Raw genomic sequence first — 23,567 nt, 5'->3', positions numbered from 1 at the left:
ACTTTGTAGACTGGTCATGGTATCATCATCATTGACACAGTGACACCACTTTGTAGACTGGTCATGGTATCATCATTGACACAGTGACACCACTTTGTAGACTGGTCATGGTATTGTCATCATTGACACAGTGACACCACTTTGTAGACTGGTCATGGTATCATCATTGACAGTGACACCACTTTGTAGACTGGTCATGGTATCATTATCATTGACAGTGACACCACTTTGTAGACTGGTCATGGTATCATCATTGACAGTGACACCACTTTGAAGACAGGTCATGGTATCATCATTGACAGTGACACCACTTTGTAGACTGGTCATGGTATCATTATCATTGACAGTGACACCACTTTGTAGACTGGTCATGGTATCATCATTGACAGTGACACCCCCTGAGTAGACTTGGTCATGGCTTTCATTATATTGACAGTGACACCACTTTGTAGACTGGTCATAGTATCATTATCATTGACACAGTGACACCACTTTGTAGACTGGTAATAGTGTCATCATCATTGACAGTGACACCACTTTGTAGACTGGTCATGGTATCATTATCATTGACAGTGACACCACTTTGTAGACTGGTCATAGTATCATTATCATTGACACAGTGACACCACTTTGTAGACTGGTAATAGTGTCATCATCATTGACAGTGACACCACTTTGTAGACTGGTCATGGTATTGTCATCATTGACAGTGACACCACTTTGAAGACTGGTCATGGTATTATCATCATTGACACAGTGACACCACTTTGTAGACTGGTCATGGTATCATTATCATTGACAGTGACACCACTTTGTAGACTGGTCATGGTATCATCATCATTGACAGTGACACCACTTTGTAGACTGGTCATGGTATCATCATCATTGACAGTGACACCACTTTGCAATCAAGTGTCTTGTTTGTGTGCATGTGTGTGTGTACATGTCTGTATATGCATGTGTGTGTGTGTACATGTCTGTATGTGCATGTGTGTGTGTACATGTTTGTATGTGCATGTGTGTGTGTACATGTTTGTATGTGCATGTGTGTGTACATGTCTGTATGTGCATGTGTGTGTGTACATGTCTGTATGTGCATGTGTGTGTGTACATGTCTGTATGTGCATGTGTGTATGATGTGCTTGTGTGTAAAAGGAAAAAAGAGATGGTGTGTGCACAAGTTCACTAAAATACTGTCATTTGTGTTTGGCTGCAAATATGTCAGTTTTGTGATATGTGTGTAGTAAACAGCTACATTTGTGTGTTTGGCCAGAAATAGGTGACTTCTGTGATATGTGTGTAGTAAACAGCTACATTTGTGTGTTTGGCCAGAAATAGGTCAGTTCTGTGATATGTGTGTAGTAAACAGCTACATTTGTGTGTTTGGCCAGAAATAGGTCAGTTCTGTGATATGTGTGTAGTAAACAGCTACATTTGTGTGTTTGGCCAGAAATAGGTCAGTTCTGTGATATGTGTGTAGTAAACAGCCGCACAGAGGGCGTGTCCATTTTCAGGTGTGGATTCTCCAGTGGAGGGGCTGGACAGTGACGGCTTGCCTCCGGTCGGTCAGCACCTGACCAATGGAAGTCCTATGTACAGGTAACTGCTGTGTGACATAGTTCTGTGTACAGGTAACTGCTGTGTGGCTGTGTGACATAGTTCTATGTACAGGTAACTGCTGTGTGACATAGTTCTATGTACAGGTAACTGCTGTGTGACATAGTTCTATGTACAGGTAACTGCTGTGTGACATAGTTCTGTGTACAGGTAACTGCTGTGTGACATAGTTCTGTGTACAGGTAACTGCTGTGTGACACAGTCCTATGTACAGGTAACTGCTGTGTGACATAGTTCTGTGTACAGGTAACTGCTGTGTGACATAGTCCTATGTACAGGTAACTGCTGTGTGACATAGTCCTATGTACAGGTAACTGCTGTGTGACATAGTCCTATGTACAGGTAACTGCTGTGTGACACAGTCCTATGTACAGGTAACTGCTGTGTGACATAGTCCTATGTACAGGTAACTGCTGTGTGACATAGTTCTGTGTACAGGTAACTGCTGTGTGGCTGTGTGACATAGTTCTATGTACAGGTAACTGCTGTGTGGCTGTGTGACATAGTTCTATGTACAGGTAACTGCTGTGTGGCTGTGTGACATAGTCCTATGTACAGGTAACTGCTGTGTGACATAGTCCTATGTACAGGTAACTGCTGTGTGACATAGTCATGTGTACAGGTAACTGCTGTGTGACATAGTCCTATGTACAGGTGTGCTGTGTGACATGGCTTGCGAAATGTACATATTGCACATGACTTTTTCTCTTTGTTTTCTTTTTATCTAGAACATACCTCCAATGACGCCCACAGCATCGTCAGCATTATCACTCTCTTGTATTATGAATAAATAAATAAATAAAGTCAAACATATGATCTCATCAGTGAAGACAAACTTCTTTTCTTCTCAAGTTCTTGATGCCACATCCACCAAATCTCTCTATTTTATCATGTTAAATCTTCTTGGAACTGCAAAAAAGACTCCTCTTCCTTCTGCCTACACTTTATCTGAACTCCCCAATGTCTTCTCCTCTTTCTTTTTCAACAAAGTCCAAAATATTTGTACCATCTTAGACCAAATGTCTTTCCAACCTGCTCATCCTGATCCTCAATTCAACGGCACTCCTCTCCATTCCTTTAATCCATTGACTGAAACAGAAGTTCATGAAATCCTGAAAGAAATGACAATAAAATCCTGTGAGCTCGATCCTATACCAGCCTCAGTCTTTTCCCAGTGTGTCTCACATCTTCTCACAATCACCAATATTGTCAACTCATCCCTTCTCACTGGAACGTTTCCATCCACTTTCAAAACTGTAATCGTCCGGCCTCTTCTGAAGAAACCCAACCTTGACGCAAACATTTTGAAAAACTATCGACCAGTTTCTAATCTTCCATTCATGTCCAAACTCCTTGAAAAAGCTGCCCTGAAGCAGCTCAGCAACCACCTTTGTTTCAACAATCTCTTCCACCCACTTCAGTCTGCCTGTCGTGGAAACCATAGCACCGAAACCACTCTCCTCCACATCCTGAATAGTCTACTGTTGTGTTAGCATCTGACAGGACAAATTTCCCTTCTCACTCTTCTCGACTTGTCAGCCGCATTTGACACGATACACCCTTCAATCCTTTCCCGTCTTCATTTTACATTTGGTATCAACGGCACTGTTCTCAGCTGGTTCAAATCTTATCTCACTGATCAATTCCAGTATGTCATTGTTGATAATTTCCAGTCTGAACCCGTTAAAATCGAACATGGAGTCCCGCAGGGATCTGTTTTGGGACCAGTTCTCTTCACACTGTACATTGCTCCTCTTGCTGAAATTATGAACCGCCATAATGCCAGTCATCATTCTTATGCTGATGACGCTCAACTCCAGAAGAGTGATACACCTGAAAAATTGTCATCGTTCTTGCAAGAAACATCCGACTGCTTCCTGGACATTCAAAACTGGATGACTAAATAAGTTACAATTGAACGTGGACAAAACTGAAGCAATGATCATAGGAACTAAACAAAAACTCTTCCATCACAACTGGCACAAGCAAACTTGGCAGTACATCCATCCCTCTTTCCAGTTCAGTCAGGAAACTTGGCGTTGTCCTTGACAACACACTGTCCATGCAAAAATTTATCAGTCAAACATGTCAATCCTGCTACTGTCAATTGTGGTGCATCAGTTCCATTCGAAAATTTTTGTCTACCGACGCAACATCTAGACTTGTCGTTTCTCTCATTCTCTCTCGCCTTGACTACTGTAACTCTCTATTGTCTGGTTTGCCTGCTTCATCCATTCAGTCCCTTCAGCGCATCCAAAACTCTGCTGCCCGACTCGTCCTTAGAAAGGAAAGATCTGAGCACATCACTCCTCGTTTGCAGTATCTCCATTGGCTCCCTGTCTCACACAGAATAAAGTACAAGATCAGCACTCTATATTATAAATGTTTTCACAAATCTGTCCCTTCCTATCTTTGTGGCTGCCTTCACCTGTACACTCCATCTCGCTTTCTACGATCGGCTTCGGATCCACTCTGTTTACGTATACCCTGATTCAAAACTCCACTGTTGGCCACTGTTCTTTCTCTGTCTGTGGACCTTGCAATTGGAATGAACTACCTCTTCCACTTCGTCAGGTCTCTGCACTCAGCTCTTTCAAGTCTGGCCTTAAAAACCACCTCTTCCCAAGATAGCCTCCCTTCCCTGTCTCTTCCTTGTCTTCAGTTTCTCCAGTTTTAGAGTTATGCATGCGTGTGGATGACTGGTGTGAAAGCGCTTTGATTTGTCTCTTCACAAGATTGAGCGCTATATAAATATCATTATTATTATTATTATCATCATTCATGGGCTCAGCAGCCGAGTGGTTAAATCACTGGACTTGGAGCAACAAGGGCTGGGACTTTCCCATTCTTCCAGGTCAGTGGATGGGCAGACCTGCTAGTGCTTGAATTCCCACGGTGTGTTCATCTACACCCGTGCAGAACATCAGTAACAATGTTAACATCCTGCAATCCATGTCAGTATTCGGTTGGTTATGGAAACAAGAACACACCCAGCATTATGCCCTAGAAAACGGAGTATGGCTGCCAACAATGCAGGGTAAAAACAGTCATACGTATAGCATCACTGATATATAAACATAGCATCACTCTGCTACATACATATAGCATCACTCTGCTACATACATATAGCATCACTGATATATAAACATATCATCACTCGGCTACATACAGGTGAACATGAACTTGCAGTCCATGAACACAAGTAGCTGGTTTGTAGCTACATCACTACAGGGTGGGGAGGAGTTATCAGGGTGGATGGTGTGTTGTCAGTGTGGATGTGGTGTGTTGTCAGGGTGGATGTGGTGTGTTGTCAGGGTGGATGTGGTGTGTTGTCAGGTGTGTTATCAGGGTGGATGTGGTGTGTTGTCAGTGTGGATGTGGTGTGTTGTCAGGTGTGTTATCAGGGTGGATGTGGCGTGTTGTCAAGGTGGATGTGGTGTGTTGTCAGGGTGGATGTGGTGTGTTATCAGGGTGGATGTGGTGTGTTATCATGGTGGATGTGGTGTGTTATCAGGGTGGATGTTGTGTGTTATCAGGGTGGATGTGGCGTGTTGTCAGTGTGGATGTGGTGTGTTATCAGGGTGGATGTTGCGTGTTATCAGGGTGGATGTGGTGTGTTATCAGGGTGGATGTGGTGTGTTGTGTTATCAGGGTGGATGTGGTGTGTTGTCAGTGTGTTGTCAGGGTGGATGTGGTGTGTTATCATGGTGGATGTTGCGTGTTATCATGGTGGATGTGGTGTGTTATCAGGGTGGATGTGGTGTGTTATCAGGGTGGATGTGGTGTGTTATCATGGTGGATGTGGTGTGTTATCAGGGTGGATGTGGTGTGTTATCAGGGTGGATGTTGCGTGTTATCATGGTGGATGTGGTGTGTTATCAGGGTGGATGTAGTGTGTTATCATGGTGGAAGGTGTGTTATCAGGGTGGATGTGGTGTGTTATCAGGGTGGATGTGGTGTGTTATCAGGGTGGAAGGTGTGTTATCAGGGTGGATGGTGTGTTATCAGGGTGGATGTGGTGTGTTATCAGGGTGGATGTAGTGTGTTATCATGGTGGATGGTGTGTTATCAGGGTGGAAGGTGTGTTATCATGGTGGATGTGGTGTGTTATCAGGGTGGATGGTGTGTTATCAGATTGGATGTTGCGTGATATTAGGGTGGATGTGGTGAGGGTGGATGTGGTGTGTTATCAGGGTGGATGTTGCGTGATATCAGGGTGGATGTAGTGTGATATCAGGGTGGATGTGGTGTGTTATCAGGGTGGATGTTGCGTGATATCAGGGTGGATGTTGCGTGATATCAGGGTGGGTGTGGTGTGATATCAGGGTGGATGTAGTGTGTTATCATGGTGGATGTGGTATGTTATCAGGGTGGATGGTGTGTTATCATGGTGGATGGGTGTGGTGTGTTATCAGGGTGGATGTTGCGTGTTACAGCTACATCAACCTCCAGACGGGTGCAGTCCAGGTGGAACGCTACAGGGGTGGGGAGGACGCCTTCGTTGACCAGGTGAAGGTCCTGGGGTCAGACAGCGGTACAGCCCCCCTCAACTGTGTGTGCCTCGTCCTGCGCATAGTGGTCAGTGCTGGTCACTCTTCTGTCTGCTGTGTTGTGGTCAGTGCCGGTCACTCTTCTGTCTGCTGTTGTGGTCAGTGCTGGTCACTCTTCTGTCTGCTGTGTTGTGGTCAGTGCTGGTCACTCTTCTGTCTGCTGTGTTGTGGTCAGTGCTGGTCACTCTGTAGTGACAGGCAGTGACAGTGTGTACCTTGTAGAACAGTGTGTGTAGTGACAGACAGTGACAGTGTGTACCATGTAGAACAGTGTGTGTAGTGACAGACAGTGGCAGTGTGTACCTTGTAAAACAGTGTGTGTATTGACAGACACTGACAGTGTGTACCATGTAGAACAATGTGTGTAGTGACAGGCAGTGACAGTGTGTACCATGTAGAACAGTGTGTGTATTGACAGACAGTGACAGTGTGTACCATGTAGAACAGTGTGTGTAGTGACAGACAGTGACAGTGTGTACCATGTAGAACAGTGTGTGTAGTGACAGACACTGACAGTGATGTGTGTTTTGTCAACTTGGGCTCATTGACTGTTCACCACATGATGTCTGTTTCAGAGAAACCCCACCATTGGTGACAAGTTCTCCAGTCGTCATGGACAGAAGGGTGTCTGCAGGTAACACAGCAAAGTGTTGACACAGCATCTGGTTACAGACAGCACAGTATGGGCACAGCATCTGGTTAAAGACAGCACAGTATGGGCACAGCATCTGGTTACAGACAGCACAGTATGGGCACAGCATCTGGTTACAGACAGCACAGTATAGGTACAGCATCTGGTTAAAGACAGCACAGTATAGGCACAACATCTGGTTAAAGACAGCACAGTATAGGTACAGCATCTGGTTAAAGACAGCACAGTATGGGTACAGCATCTGGTTACAGACAGCACAGTATAGGTACAGCATCTGGTTAAAGACAGCACAGTATGGGCACAGCATCTGGTTAAAGACAGCACAGTATAGACACAGCATCTGGTTACAGACAGCACAGTATAGGTACAGCATCTGGTTAAAGACAGCACAGTATAGGTACAGCATCTGGTTAAAGACAGCACAGTATGGGTACAGCATCTGGTTGAAGACAGCACAGTATGGGCACAGCATCTGGTTAAAGACAGCACAGTATGGGTACAGCATCTGGTTAAAGACAGCACAGTATGGGCACAGCATCTGGTTAAAGACAGCACAGTATGGGCACAGCATCTGGTTACAGACAGCACAGTATGGGCACAGCATCTGGTTACAGACAGCACAGTATGGGCACAGCATCTGGTTAAAGACAGCACAGTATGGGTACAGCATCTGGTTGAAGACAGCACAGTATGGGCACAGCATCTGGTTAAAGACAGCACAGTATGGGTACAGCATCTGGTTAAAGACAGCACAGTATGGGCACAGCATCTGGTTAAAGACAGCATCTGGTTACAGACAGCACAGTATGGGCACAGCATCTGGTTAAAGACAGCACAGTATGGGTACAGCATCTGGTTGAAGACAGCACAGTATGGGCACAGCATCTGGTTGAAGACAGCACAGTATAGGCACAGCATCTGGTTACAGACAGCACAGTATGGGCACAGCATCTGGTTGAAGACAGCACAGTATGGGCACAGCATCTGGTTAAAGACAGCACAGTATGGGCACAGCATCTGGTTAAAGACAGCATCTGGTTGAAGACAGCACAGTATAGGCACAACATCTGGTTAAAGACAGCACAGTATAGGCACAACATCTGGTTACAGACAGCACAGTATAGGCACAACATCTGGTTACAGACAGCACAGTATAGGCACAACATCTGGTTAAAGACAGCACAGTATAGGCACAGCATCTGGTTACAGACAGCACAGTATAGGCACAACATCTGGTTACAGACAGCACAGTATAGGCACAGCATCTGCTGGTAAATGATAGAATAGTATGGAAACATCATCTGCTGGTTAAAGTGTTGGACCTTCCGTCTTGGGTTCAAATCCTGATTGGAGCACCTGATAAATTAAGGGTGGAGGTTTTTGGTCAGATATATATATTGAACAGCAAAGCAGTGGTGTTGGTGTGGTTGCTGTCAACACCATTGAAGTTGTGGCCCTTTGTCAGTCTCTCCATGTTGTCTGTCTGTCTCTCTCTCTCTGCCTCACCCAGTTTTCTGTCATACTGGATACATAGATAAATGGTGTGTATTTTCCCTCTGCTAACGAATGTTACTGGTACTGAGTTTTCTGTTGGTGAAATGACATGCTCATGAGTCACTTTGATGTATCTGAACACTGAAACTGATATGTGTGTGTGTGTGTGGTGTGTGTGTGGTGTGTGTGTGTGATGTTGTGTGTGTGGTGTGTGAGTGTGGTGTGTGTGTGTGATGTTGTGTGTGTGGTGTGTGTGTGGTGTGTGTGTGGTGTGTGTGTGATGTGGTGTGTGTGATGTGGTGTGTGTTGTGTGTGTGTTGTGGTGTGTGTGATGTTGTGTGGTGTGTGTGTGTGGTGTGTGTGATGTGGTGTGTGTGATGTGATGTGGTGTGTGTGATGTGTGTGTGTGCAGCATGCTGTGGCCCCAGGAGAACATGCCATTCACAGAGAGCGGCATGGTGCCTGACATCTGCTTCAATCCTCATGGCTTTCCCTCCAGGATGACCATTGGTCAGTGTTCTCTGTGTGTGTGTGTGTGTACAGGGTGTGTGGGTGTGTATACAGGGGGTGTGTGTGTGTATACAGGGGGGGGGGTGTGTACAGGGTGTGTGGGTGTACAGGGTGTGTGTGTGTACAGGGTGTGTGGGTGTGTATACAGGGGGTGTGTGTGTGTATACAGGGGGTGTGTGTGTACAGGGTGTGTGGGTGTACAGGGTGTGTGTGTGTGTGTGTGTACAGGGTGTGTGTGTGTACAGGGTATGTGTGTGTGTGTGTACATGGTGTGTATGTGTGTAGGGTGTGTGTGTGTGCAGGGTGTGTGTGTGTACAGTGTGTATTGTACAGTGGCATGGTGTGTGTACAGTGTGTGTTGTACAGTAGTATGGTATGTGTACAGTGTGTGTTGTACAGTAGTATGGTGTGTGTACAGTGGTACAGTGTGTTGTACAGTGTGTATTGTACAGTGGTACAGTGTGTTGTACAGTGGTATGGTGTGTGTACAGTGGTATGGTGTGTTGTACAGTGTGTATTGTACAGTGGTACAGTGTGTTGTACAGTGGTATGGTGTGTGTACAGTGGTACAGTGTGTTGTACAGTGGTACGGTGTGTGTACAGTGGTACAGTGTGTTGTACAGTGGTATGGTGTGTGTACAGTGGTATGGTGTGTTGTACAGTGGTATGGTGTGTGTACAGTGGTACAGTGTGTGTACAGTGGTATGGTGTGTTGTACAGTGGTATGGTGTGTTGTACAGTGGTATGGTGTGTGTACAGTGGTACGGTGTGTGTACAGTGTGTGGTGTACAGTGGTACGGTGTGTGTACAGTGTGTGGTGTACAGTGGTATGGTGTGTTGTACAGTGGTACGGTGTGTGTACAGTGGTATGGTGTGTGTACAGTGGTGGTGTACAGTGGTACGGTGTGTGTACAGTGGTACGGTGTGTGTACAGTGGTATGGTGTGTTGTACAGTGTGTGGTGTACAGTGGTACGGTGTGTGTACAGTGGTACGGTGTGTGTACAGTGGTATGGTGTGTGTACAGTGGTACGGTGTGTGTACAGTGGTACGGTGTGTGTACAGTGGTATGGTGTGTGTACAGTGTGTGGTGTACAGTGGTATGGTGTGTGTACAGTGTGTGTGTACAGTGGTATGGTGTGTGTACAGTGTGTGTTGTACAGTGGTATGGTGTGTGTACAGTGGTATGGTGTGTGTACAGTGTGTGGTGTACAGTGGTACGGTGTGTGTACAGTGGTACGGTGTGTGTACAGTGTGTGGTGTACAGTGGTACGGTGTGTGTACAGTGGTACGGTGTGTGTACAGTGGTATGGTGTGTGTACAGTGGTACGGTGTGTGTACAGTGTGTGGTGTACAGTGGTACGGTGTGTGTACAGTGGCATGGTGTGTGTACAGTGGTACGGTGTGTGTACAGTGTGTGGTGTAAGTGGTACGGTGTGTGTACAGTGGTATGGTGTGTGTACAGTGTGTGGTGTAAGTGGTACGGTGTGTGTACAGTGGTATGGTGTGTGTACAGTGGTGGTGTACAGTGGTATGGTGTGTGTACAGTGGTATGGTGTGTGTACAGTGTGTGTTGTACAGTGGTACGGTGTGTGTACAGTGGTACGGTGTGTGTACAGTGGTACGGTGTGTGTACAGTGTGTGGTGTACAGTGGTACGGTGTGTGTACAGTGGTACGGTGTGTGTACAGTGTGTGGTGTACAGTGGTACGGTGTGTGTACAGTGGTATGGTGTGTGTACAGTGTGTGGTGTAAGTGGTACGGTGTGTGTACAGTGGTACGGTGTGTGTACAGTGGTACGGTGTGTGTACAGTGTGTGGTGTACAGTGGTATGGTGTGTGTACAGTGTGTGGTGTACAGTGGTACGATGTGTGTACAGTGGTATGGTGTGTGTACAGTGTGTTGTGTACAGTGGTACGGTGTGTGTACAGTGTGTGGTGTACAGTGGCATGGTGTGTGTACAGTGTGTGTGTGTACAGTGGTATGGTGTGTGTACAGTGTGTGGTGTACAGTGGTACGGTGTGTGTACAGTGGTATGGTGTGTGTACAGTGGTATGGTGTGTGTACAGTGTGTGGTGTACAGTGGTACGGTGTGTGTACAGTGGTACGGTGTGTGTACAGTGGTATGGTGTGTGTACAGTGTGTGTTGTACAGTGGTACGGTGTGTGTACAGTGGTACGGTGTGTGTACAGTGTGTGGTGTACAGTGGTACGGTGTGTGTACAGTGGTATGGTGTGTGTACAGTGGTATGGTGTGTGTACAGTGTGTGTTGTACAGTGGTACGGTGTGTGTACAGTGGTACGGTGTGTGTACAGTGTGTGGTGTACAGTGGTATGGTGTGTGTACAGTGGTACGGTGTGTGTACAGTGTGTGTGTACAGTGGTATGGTGTGTGTACGGTGGTACGGTGTGTGTACAGTGTGTGTGTACAGTGGTATGGTGTGTGTACAGTGTGTGTTGTACAGTGGTACGGTGTGTTGTACAGTGTGTGTTGTACAGTGGTACGGTGTGTGTACAGTGTGTGTGTACAGTGGTATGGTGTGTGTACAGTGTGTGTTGTACAGTGGTATGGTGTGTGTACAGTGTGTGTTGTACAGTGGTACGGTGTGTTGTACAGTGGTATGGTGTGTGTACAGTGTGTGTTGTACAGTGGTACGGTGTGTTGTACAGTGGTACGGTGTGTGTACAGTGTGTGTTGTACAGTCGTACGGTGTGTGTACAGTGGTACGGTGTGTGTACAGTGTGTGTGTACAGTGGTATGGTGTGTGTACAGTGTGTGTGTACAGTGGTATGGTGTGTGTACAGTGGTACGGTGTGTGTACAGTGTGTGTGTACAGTGGTATGGTGTGTGTACGGTGGTACGGTGTGTGTACAGTGTGTGTGTACAGTGGTACGGTGTGTGTACAGTGTGTGTGTACAGTGGTACGGTGTGTGTACAGTGTGTGTTGTACAGTGGTACGGTGTGTTGTACAGTGGTACGGTGTGTGTACAGGCATGATGATAGAGAGCATGGCGGGCAAGTCCGGAGCGCTGCATGGAATGTTTCACGACGCGACGCCCTTCACCTTCTCTGAGGAACAGCCGGCCATCACTTACTTCGGGGACCTGCTGCGGGCAGGTGAGGGTCGACCTGTCGCTACCTGTGTCATGTGGACTGTGTCACTACCTGTGTCATGTGGACTGTGCTGTTGTTACCTGTGTCATGTGGACTCTGCTGTTGTTACCTGTGTCATGTGGACTGTGTTGTTACGTTACCTGTGTCATGTGGACTGTGCTGTTGTTAAGTTGTTACCTGTGTCATGTGGACTGTGTTGTTGTTACCTGTGTCATGTGGACTGTGTTGTTGTTATGTTGTTACCTGTGTCATGTGGACTGTGGTGTTGTTATGTTGTTACCTGTGTCATGTGGACTGTGTTGTAGTTATGTTGTTACCTGTGTCATGTGGACTGTGCTGTTGTTACGTTGTTACATGTGTTATGTGGACTGTGCTGTTGTTACGTTGTTACATGTGTTATGTGGACTGTGCTGTTGTTACGTTGTTACCTGTGTCATGTGGACTGTGCTGTTGTTACCTGTGTCATGTGGACTGTGCTGTTGTTACGTTGTTACCTGTGTCATGTGGACTGTGCTGTTACGTTGTTACCTGTGTCATGTGGACTGTGCTGTTGTTACCTGTGTCATGTGGACTGTGCTGTTGTTACCTGTATCATGTGGACTGTGTTGTTGTTATGTTGTTACCTGTGTCATGTCAACTGTGCTGTTGTTATGTTGTTACCTGTGTCATGTGGACTGTGCTGTTGTTACCTGTGTCATGTGTGCTGTTGTTACCTGTGCCATGTGGACTGTGTTGTTCTTACGTTGTTACCTGTGTCATGTGGACTGTGCTGTTGTTACCTGTATCATGTGGACTGTGCTGTTGTTACCTGTGTCATGTGGACTGTGTTGTTACCTGTGTCATGTGGACTGTGCTGTTGTTACCTGTGTCATGTGGACTGTGTTGTTCTTACATTGTTACCTGTGTCATGTGGACTGTGCTGTTGTTACGTTGTTACCTGTGTCATGTGGACTGTGCTGTTGTTACCAGTGTCATGTGGACTGTGCTGTTGTTACCTGTGTCATGTGGACTGTGCTGTTGTTACCTGTGTCATGTGGACTGTGCTGTTGTTACCTGTGTCATGTGGACTGTGCTGTTGTTACCTGTGTCATGTGTGCTGTTGTTACCTGTGTCATGTGGACTGTGTTGTTCTTACATTGTTACCTGTGTCATGTGGACTGTGCTGTTATCTGTGTCATGTGGACTGTGACTGTGCTGTTACCTGTGTCATATGGACTGTGCTGTTGTTACCTGTGTCATATGGACTGTGTTGTTGTTACCTGTGTCATATGGACTGTGTTGTTGTTACCTGTGTCATGTGGACTGTGCTGTTACCTGTGTCGTATGGACTGTGCTGTTGTTACCTGTGTCATGTGGACTGTGCTGTTGTTACCTGTGTCATGTGTGCTGTTGTTAGCTGTGTCATGTGGACTGTGTGTGGTTACAGCTGGTTAGTAGGGAGTGTACATGTGGTTACAGCTGGTTAGTAGGGAGTGTACATGTGGTTGTAGCGGGTTACAGTGAATGTACATGTGGTTACAGCTGGTTACAGTGAGTGTACATGTGGTTACAGCTGGTTACAGTGAGTGTACATGTGGTTGTAGCAGGTTACAGTGAGTGTACATATGGTTACGGCAGGTTACAGTAAGTGTACATATGGTTACAGCTGGTTACAGTGAGTGTACATGTGGTTGCAGCTGGTTACAACGATCTAGGCACAGAGACGATGTACTGTGGGGAGACAGGCACAGAGTTGGAGGCTCGAATCTTCATGGGTGTGGTGTACTACCAGCGACTGCGTCACATGGTCTCCGACAAGTTTCAGGTCAGACACACCGCCCCTGTCTGTCTGTCTGTCCGGGTCTTCCTTCACCATGTCTGTGTGTGTGTTTGTTTGTTTTTGACAGGAAAGATTGTCAGATTTCCTCTTTGTTTTTTGACAGGAAAGATTGTCAGATTTCCTCTTTGTTTTTTGACAGGAAAGATTGTCTGTCAGATTTCCTCTTTGTGTTTTTTTGCCAGGAAAGATTGTCTGTCAGATTTCCTCTTTGTTTTTTGACAGGAAAGATTGTCTGTCACATTTCGGAATTCCTCATTCTTTGTTTTTTGACAGGAAAGATTGTCTGTCAGATTTCCACATTCTTTGTTTTTTGACAGGAAAGATTGTCTGTCAGATTTCCTCTGTTTTTTGACAGGAAAGATTGTCTGTCAGATTTCCTCTTTGTTTTTTGACAGGAAAGATTGTCTGTCAGATTTCCTCTTTGGTTGTTTTTTGACAGGAAAGATTGTCTGTCAGATTTCCTCTTTATTTGTTTTTTGACAGGAAAGATTGTCTGTCAGATTTCCTCTTTGTTTTTTGACAGGAAAGATTGTCTGTCAGATTTCCTCTTTGTTTTTTGACAGGAAAGATTGTCTGTCAGATTTCCTCTTTATTTGTTTTTTGACAGGAAAGATTGTCTGTCAGATTTCCTCTTTGTTTTTTTGACAGGAAAGATTGTCTGTCAGATTTCCTCTTTGTTTTTTGACAGGAAAGATTGTCTGTCAGATTTCCTCTTTGTTTTTTGACAGGAAAGATTGTCTGTCAGATTTCCTCTTTATTTGTTTTTTGACAGGAAAGATTGTCTGTCAGATTTCCTCTTTGTTTTTTGACAGGAAAGATTGTCTGTCAGATTTCCTCTTTGTTTTTGACAGGAAAAATTGTCTGTCAGATTTCCTCTTTATTTGTTTTTTGACAGGAAAGATTGTCTGTCAGATTTCCTCTTTGTTTTTGACAGGAAAAATTGTCTGTCAGATTTCCTCATTCTTTGTTTTTTGACCGGAAAGATTGTCTGTCAGATTTCCTCTTTGTTTTTGACAGGAAAAATTGTCTGTCAGATTTCTTCATTCTTTGTTTTTTGACCGGAAAGATTGTCTGTCAGATTTCCTCTTTGGTTGTTTTTTGACAGGAAAGATTGTCTGTCAGATTTCCTCTTTATTTGTTTTTTGACAGGAAAGATTGTCTGTCAGATTTCCTCTTTGTTTTTTTGACAGGAAAGATTGTCTGTCAGATTTCCTCTTTGTTTTTTGACAGGAAAGATTGTCTGTCAGATTTCCTCTTTGTTTTTTGACAGGAAAGATTGTCTGTCAGATTTCCTCTTTATTTGTTTTTTGACAGGAAAGATTGTCTGTTAGATTTCCTCTTTGTTTTTTTGACAGGAAAGATTGTCTGTCAGATTTCCTCTTTGTTTTTTGACAGGAAAGATTGTCTGTCAGATTTCCTCTTTGTTTTTTGACAGGAAAGATTGTCTGTCAGATTTCCTCTTTATTTGTTTTTTGACAGGAAAGATTGTCTGTCAGATTTCCTCTTTGTTTTTTGACAGGAAAGATTGTCTGTCAGATTTCCTCTTTGTTTTTTGACAGGAAAGATTGTCTGTCAGATTTCCTCTTTATTTGTTTTTTGACAGGAAAGATTGTCTGTCAGATTTCCTCTTTGTTTTTTGACAGGAAAGATTGTCTGTCAGATTTCCTCTTTGTTTTTGACAGGAAAAATTGTCTGTCAGATTTCCTCTTTATTTGTTTTTTGACAGGAAAGATTGTCTGTCAGATTTCCTCTTTGTTTTTGACAGGAAAAATTGTCTGTCAGATTTCCTCATTCTTTGTTTTTTGACCGGAAAGATTGTCTGTCAGATTTCCTCTTTGTTTGTTTTTTGACAGGAAAGATTGTCTGTCACATTTCGGAATTCCTCATTCTTTGTTTTTTGACAGGAAAGGTTGTCTGTCAGATTTCCTCTTTGTTTTTTTGACAGGAAAGATTGTCTGTCAGATTTCCTCTTTGTTTTTGACAGGAAAAATTGTCTGTCAGATTTCCTCATTCTTTGTTTTTTGACAGGAAAGATTGTCTGTCAGATTTCCTCTTTATTTGTTTTTTGACAGGAAAGATTGTCTGTCACATTTCGGAATTCCTCATTCTTTGTTTTTTGACAGGAAAGGTTGTCTGTCAGATTTCCTCTTTGTTTTTGACAGGAAAAATTGTCTGTCAGATTTCCTCATTCTTTGTTTTTTGACAGGAAACATTGTCTGTCAGATTTCAGAATTCCTCATTCTTTGTTTTTTGACAGGAAAGGTTGTCTGTCAGATTTCCTCTTTGTTTTTGACAGGAAAGATTGTCAGATTTCCTCATTCTTTGTTTTTTTACAGGAAAGATTGTCTGTCAGATTTCCTCATTCTTTGTTTTTTGACAGGAAAGATTGTCTGTCAGATTTCCTCATTCTTTGTTTTTTGACAGGAAAGATTGTCTGTCAGATTTCCTCTGTGTTTTTGACAGGAAAGATTGTCTGTCAGATTTCCTCTTTGTTTTTGACAGGAAAAATTGTCTGTCAGATTTCCTCATTCTTTGTTTTTTGACAGGAAAGATTGTCTGTCAGATTTCCTCTTTATTTGTTTTTTGACAGGAAAGATTGTCTGTCACATTTCGGAATTCCTCATTCTTTGTTTTTTGACAGGAAAGGTTGTCTGTCAGATTTCCTCTTTGTTTTTGACAGGAAAAATTGTCTGTCAGATTTCCTCATTCTTTGTTTTTTGACAGGAAAGATTGTCTGTCAGATTTCGGAATTCCTCATTCTTTGTTTTTTGACAGGAAAGGTTGTCTGTCAGATTTCCTCTTTGTTTTTGACAGGAAAGATTGTCAGATTTCCTCATTCTTTGTTTTTTTACAGGAAAGATTGTCTGTCAGATTTCCTCATTCTTTGTTTTTTGACAGGAAAGATTGTCTGTCAGATTTCCTCATTCTTTGTTTTTTGACAGGAAAGATTGTCTGTCAGATTTCCTCTTTATTTGTTTTTTGACAGGAAAGATTGTCTGTCAGATTTCCTCATTCTTTGTTTTTTGACAGGAAAGATTGTCTGTCAGATTTCCTCTGTGTTTTTGACAGGAAAGATTGTCTGTCAGATTTCCTCTTTGTTTTTTTACAGGAAAGATTGTCTGTCAGATTTCCTCATTCTTTGTTTTTTGACAGGAAAGATTGTCTGTCAGATTTCCTCATTCTTTGTTTTTTGACAGGAAAGATTGTCTGTCAGATTTCCTCTGTGTTTTTGACAGGAAAGATTGTCTGTCAGATTTCCTCTTTGTTTTTTTACAGGAAAGATTGTCTGTCAGATTTTCTCTTTGTTTCATCTTCTTTGTTTTCTCCTCCGTCACACTGTTTTGTGCTGCCACTGCTGATTGTCTCCCCTGGCAAACACATTCTGTCAGTGTCACGGTTCTCTGTGTGTGGAGATGTTTAATTTCTGTTCCACCTGCCTGTCTGCCACTCCCTCCCCCCCCTCCCCCAAACCCTGTAAACCCTCTTCTCCATCCCCACTTCCCCCCCCCCCTCCCCCTTGTCACCTGGCTCCCTTCCCTTGTGTCCCATGCCGTGAGGGTTGTGTCCCATGCCGTGAGGGTTGTGTCCCATGCAGTGAGGGTTGTGTCTCATGCCGTGAGGGTTGTGTCCCATGCCGTGAGGGTTGTGTCCCATGCCGTGAGGGTGGTTGTGTCTCATGCCGTGAGGGTTGTGTCCCATGCCGTGAGGGTTGTGTCCCATGCCGTGAGGGTTGTGTCCCATACTGTGAGGGTTGTGTCCCATGCAGTGAGGGTTGTGTCTCATGCCGTGAGGGTTGTGTCCCATGGTTGTGTCCCATGCCGTGAGGGTTGTGTCCCATGGTTGTGTCCCATGCCGTGAGGGTTGTGTCCCATGGTTGTGTCCCATGCCGTGAGGGTTGTGTCCCATGCCGTGAGGGTTGTGTCCCATGGTTGTGTCCCATGCCGTGAGGGTTGTGTCCCATGGTTGTGTCCCATGCTGTGAGGGTTGTGTCCCATGCTGAAGGTGTGAGGGTTGTGTCAGGTTCGAACCACGGGCCCAGTGGACCCCCTGACGCAGCAGCCAGTTCAGGGTCGGAAGAGGATGGGGGGCATACGCTTCGGGGAGATGGAGCGTGACGCCCTTATCTCGCATGGAACCAGCTTCCTCCTGCATGACCGACTCTTCCACAACTCGGACAGGTGTCTGGTGAGTGGGGGGACAGGTGTTTATGTGGTGACAGGTGTGTGGGGACAGAGGTGTCGTGACAGGTGTGGTGACAGTGGTGTCGTGACAGGTGTGTGTGTGGTGACAGGTGTGTGGGGACAGGTGTGTGTGTGGTGACAGGTGTGTGGGGACAGGTGTGTGGTGACAGTGGTGTGGTGACAGGTGTGTGTGTGGTGACAGGTGTGTGTGGGGACAGGTGTGTGGGGACAGGTGTGTGTGTGGTGACAGGTGTGTGGGGACAGGTGTGTGTGTGGGGACAGGTGTGTGTGGTGACAGGTGTGTGTGTGGTGACAGGTGTGGGGGGACAGGTGTGTGTGTGGTGACAGGTGTGTGGGGACAGGTGTGTGTGTGGTGACAGGTGTGGGGGGACAGGTGTGTGTGGGGACAGGTGTGGGGGGACAGGTGTGTGGTGACAGGTGTGTGGGGACAGGTGTGTGTGGTGACAGGTGTGTGGTGACAGGTGTGTGTGTGGGGACAGGTGTGGGGGGGACAGGTGTGTGGGGGGGACAGGTGTGTGGTGACAGGTGTGTGGTGACAGGTGTGTGGGGACAGGTGTGTGTGGGGGACAGGTGTGTGTGGGGGACAGGTGTGTGGTGACAGGTGTGGGGGACAGGTGTGTGGGGGACAGGTGTGGGGGGGGGACAGGTGTGTGGTGACAGGTGTGGGGGACAGGTGTGTGGGGGACAGGTGTGGGGGACAGGTGTGAGGGACAGGTGTGTGTGTGGGGACAGGTGTGTGGTGACAGTGGTGTCGTGACAGGTGTGTGTGTGTGGACAGGTGTGTGGGGGGACAGGTGTGGGGGACAGGTGTGTGGTGACAGGTGTGGGGGACAGGTGTGGGGGGACAGGTGTGTGGTGACAGGTGTGGGGGACAGGTGTGGGGGGACAGGTGTGGGGGACAGGTGTGGGGGGACAGGTGTGTGGTCACAGGTGTGTGTGTGGTGGCAGGTGTGTGTGTGGTCACAGGTGTGTGTGTGGTGGCAGGTGTGGGGTGACAGGTGTGTGGAGGGACAGGTGTGGGGTGACAGGTGTGTGTGTGGTCACAGGTGTGTGTGTGGTGGCAGGTGTCGGGTGACAGGTGTGTGGGGTCACAGGTGTGTGTGGTGGCAGGTGTGTGGGGTGACAGGTGTGTGGTCACAGGTGTGTGTGTGGTCACAGGTGTGTGTGTGGTGGCAGGTGTGGGGTGACAGGTGTGTGGGGTGACAGGTGTGTGTGTGGTCACAGGTGTGTGTGTGTGTGATGGCAGGTGTGTGTGTGGTCACAGGTGTGTGTGTGGTGGCAGGTGTGTGTGTGTGGTCACAGGTGTATGTAGGGGGACAGGTGTGTGTGTGTGGATAGGTGTGTGTGTGGTGTGTTGGGACAGGTGAGTGTTGGGACAGGTGTGTGTGTGGTGAGTGTTGGGACAGGTGAGTGTTGGGACAGGTGTGTGTGTGGTGAGTTTTGGGACAGATGTGTGTGTGGTGAGTGTTGGGACAGGTGTGTGTGTGGTGAGTTTTGGGACAGATGTGTGTGTGGTGAGTGTTGGGACAGGTGTGTGTGTGGTGAGTGTTGGGACAGGTGAGTGTTGGGACAGGTGTGTGTGTGGTGAGTGTTGGGACAGGTGTGTGTGTGGTGAGTGTTGGGACAGGTGAGTGTTGGGACAGGTGTGTGTGTGGTGAGTGTTGGGACAGGTGAGTGTTGGGACAGGTGTGTGTGTGGTGAGGGTGGGGACAGGTGAGTGTTGGGACAGGTGTGTGTGTGGTGAGGGTGGGGACAGGTGAGTGTTGGGACAGGTGTGTGTGTGGTGAGTGTTGGGACAGGTGAGTGTTGGGACAGGTGTGTGTGTGGTGAGTGTTGGGACAGGTGAGTGTTGGGACAGGTGTGTGTGTGGTGAGTGTTGGGACAGGTGTGTGTGTGGTGAGTGTTGGGACAGGTGAGTGTTGGGACAGGTGTGTGTGTAGTGAGTGTTGGGACAGGTGAGTGTTGGGACAGGTGTGTGTGTAGTGAGTGTTGGGACAGGTGTGTGTGGTGAGTGTTGGGACAGGTGTGTGTGGTGAGTGTTGGGACAGGTGTGTGTGTGGTGAGTGTTGGGACAGGTGTGTGTGGTGAGTGTTGGGACAGGTGAGTGTTGGGACAGGTGTGTGTGTAGTGAGTGTTGGGACAGGTGTGTGTGTGGTGAGTGTTGGGACAGGTGAGTGTGTGGTGAGTGTTGGGACAGGTGAGTGTGTGGTGTGTGTTGGGACAGGTGTGTGTGTGGTGAGTGTTGGGACAGGTGAGTGTGTGGTGTGTGTTGGGACAGGTGTGTGTGTGGTGAGTGTTGGGACAGGTGAGTGTGTGGTGTGTGTTGGGACAGGAGTGTGTGTGGTGAGTGTTGGGACAGGTGAGTGTTGGGACAGGTGTGTGTGTGTAGTGAGTGTTGGGACAGGTGTGTGTGTGGTGAGTGTTGGGACAGGTGAGTGTTGGGACAGATGTGTGTGCGGTGTGGGTGGGGACAGGTGTGTGGGGACAGATTGTGTAGTAGTAGGGGGACAGGTGTGTGATGACAGGTGTATGGTGAATGTGGTGACAGGTGTCATGACAGGTGTCTGGTGAATGTGGTGACAGGTGTCATAACAGGTGTCTGGTAATTGTGGTGACAGGTGTCTGGTGATTGTGGTGACAGGTGTATGGTGAATGTGGTGACAGGTGTCTGGTGATTGTGGTGACAGGTTTCATGACCATGTGTCCATTAAAAAATAAAACCATAAATCCAAAAATAAAGTGGTAAATGCATGGTGCGGTGATGGTGTGTGTGGCAGAGCTACATCTGCAAGCAGTGCGGCAGTCTCCTGTCGACCACCAAGGACAAGCCCCCACCCAACACAGCTGCCGCCTCTTTTGAAGCCAAACGCAAATGGAGGTGTATGACCTGTGGTCGGTCAGACACGGTCTCCACCATCGCAGTGCCCTATGTCCTGAAATACCTCCTGGTCGAACTGGCCGTCATGGGCATCAAGGTCAAGCTGGACACCAAGTGAAAGTTGAAGGTCAGGCATTGGGCTGGGCCTCTTATCCAGTGACACCACCGAGGTCAAGGTAACATTGTGAAGCCGACACTGTTGGACAAGACAATCAGTGTCAGACCAGTGGCAATGTCAAGGTCATTCCTCAGTGGAGAGGGGTCACACCAAGGTCGTGTTTCAGGGTCAGAGAGCTTTGTTTCTCCCATCATGCCTGTGATACGTTTGTCAGTTGTGAAGATCTTTCACACGCATTTCTTCACTGCTGCCCTTCATCCTCAGTTCCTCAAAGACAGTGTGAGGTGAGAGGTTACTGAGGACATGACTCACTGTCAACACATCACACACACACACACATCACACACACACACACACACACACACACACACACGCTGTTTGACAGTGAGAGGTTATTGAGGACATGACTCACTGTCAACACATCACACACACACCCGACAATGACTCACTGTCAACACATCACACACACACACTATGGTTTGACAGTGTGAGATGAGAGGTTACTGAGGACATGACTCACTGTCAACACACACACACACACACACACACACACACACACACACACATGCTATGGTTTCTTTGACTGCTTGAATGATTGACTGAATTAGTTTCTGTGTGTTTGAACGATATGTTGATTGAATGATTGACTGAATTAGTTTCTGTGTGTTTGAACGATATGTTGATTGAATGATTGACTGAATTAGTTTCTGTGTGTTTGAACGATATGTTGATGGAAGGTGTGTGGTGTGTAGTTTTTCCATGAATGACACAGTGCGTGCCAATAAATGGTGTGTTGCGTCAACGCACCAACCCTGTCATGGCTGGTGGTTTGGTCACTGTGCTGATGATGATGAAGGAAGAGCAAACTGTTCAGCTCTGTGCGTGTGTGTCTGCATCTCTATCTGCGTGTGAGTCTGTGTGTGTGTGCCTCTGCGTGTGTGTCTGCATCTCTATCTGCGTGTGAGTCTGCGTGTGTGTCTGCATCTCTATCTGCGTGTGAGTCTGTGTGTGTGTGCCTCTGTGTGTGTGTCTGCATCTCTATCTGCGTGTGAGTCTGTGTGTGTGTGCCTCTGCGTGTGTGTCTGCATCTCTATCTGCGTGTGAGTCTGTGTGTGTGTGCCTCTGCGTGTGTGTCTGCATCTCTATCTGCGTGTGAGTCTGTGTGTGTGTGCCTCTGCGTGTGTGTCTGCATCTCTATCTGCGTGTGAGTCTGTGTGTGTATGTGCCTGCGAGTTTGTTTGTGTGTATGCATTTAAGAAATGTATAATAATAATAATAACAATTTATATTTATGTTGCCCACTATCCAGAAATCTGCTCTATGTGTTTTACAAAACACTTTAGTTAACATGAAACATTACATCAATGTTATGTACACACACCAAAAAGTGACTACACACACACACACACACACACACACACACACACACAATGCATACAAATGTGTTATCATACATATGTACACGGCAGCTGCCCAACACACATACCTACACACAAATACATACATGCACAGACGCACGCACACACACAGCCACACAGATATGTGCGCATACACACACACGCTTGCACACACACACACACACACACACATGCGCACATACATGCGTGCACAATCAAACATATACATGCATACGTATGTGTAAACATACATATGTATACACACATAGTCAAGCACACTACACACAAAGAAGTGGACCTGCCACAACTAAACTGACTGCTGAGGAAAGAGGTGAGTTTTGAAACCAGATCTGAAAGAGACGAGGGAGTCAGGATGACGGAGGCTATCAAGGAGCTTGTTCCACATTTTTGGCGATTGAAAAGAATAGAAAAGAATCTGTGTCTGTAGGTCTTACTTCTGACGTGAGGTATGCTGAGAAGTCGACTATCAGAGGAAGAACGGAGCTGACAAGACGGAGTATAGATATGGAGGAGTTCAGAAAGATACTTAGGGCCAGATCCGTTGACTGCAGAAAAGGCTGAAGTGAGAGAGACTCTGACACACTGACAGGGAACCAGACCATGACAGGACTGAAGTGACAGACACTGACACACTGACAGGGAACCACACCATGACAGGACTGAAGTGACAGACACTGACACACTGACAGGGAACCAGACCATGACAGGACTGAAGTGACAGACACTGACACACTGACAGGGAACCAGACCATGACAGGACTGAAGTGACAGACACTGACAGGGAACCAGACCATGACAGGACTGAAGTGACAGACACTGACACACTGACAGGGAACCAGACCATGACAGGACTGAAGTGACAGACACTGACACACTGACAGGGAACCAGACCATGACAGGACTGAAGTGACAGACACTGACACACTGACAGGGAACCAGACCATGACAGGACTGAAGTGACAGACACTGACACACTGACAGGGAACCAGACCATGACAGGACTGAAGTGACAGACACTGACACACTGACAGGGAACCAGACCATGACAGGACTGAAGTGACAGACACTGACACACTGACAGGGAACCAGACCATGACAGGACTGAAGTCACTGACACACTGACAGGGAACCAGACCATGACAGGACTGAAGTGACAGACACTGACACACTGACAGGGAACCAGACCATGACAGGACTG

At 46.5% G+C, this 23,567-nt stretch overlaps 1 protein-coding gene across 2 annotated transcripts in view; it reads left to right on the top strand.

Annotated features, from left to right (window-relative positions):
* The window catches only part of LOC143294021 (DNA-directed RNA polymerase I subunit RPA2-like), a 68,434-nt gene extending 46,679 nt beyond the window's left edge, over positions 1-21,755 (top strand). The window contains exons 23-31 of one of the 2 annotated variants that reach the window (XR_013056864.1): positions 1,515-1,599; positions 6,054-6,195; positions 6,743-6,801; positions 8,726-8,823; positions 11,812-11,937; positions 13,611-13,738; positions 17,774-17,938; positions 20,733-21,242; positions 21,343-21,755. Coding sequence is in view for 1 of the 2 variants with exons in the window: in XM_076605411.1 (XP_076461526.1) it covers positions 1,515-1,599; positions 6,054-6,195; positions 6,743-6,801; positions 8,726-8,823; positions 11,812-11,937; positions 13,611-13,738; positions 17,774-17,938; positions 20,733-20,951 (1,022 nt within the window). In the remaining variant the exon portion in view is untranslated. Of the gene's footprint in view, positions 1-1,514; positions 1,600-6,053; positions 6,196-6,742; positions 6,802-8,725; positions 8,824-11,811; positions 11,938-13,610; positions 13,739-17,773; positions 17,939-20,732 lie in introns of both variants that reach the window. The other variant, XM_076605411.1, reaches the window with a different exon arrangement.
* The last annotated feature ends 1,812 nt before the right edge of the window (positions 21,756-23,567 follow it).

Source organism: Babylonia areolata, chromosome 19 (assembly GCF_041734735.1).
Source record: "Babylonia areolata isolate BAREFJ2019XMU chromosome 19, ASM4173473v1, whole genome shotgun sequence".
Lineage (NCBI taxonomy): Eukaryota > Metazoa > Mollusca > Gastropoda > Neogastropoda > Buccinidae > Babylonia > Babylonia areolata.
This window is presented reverse-complemented; position numbering and strand designations above follow the sequence as displayed.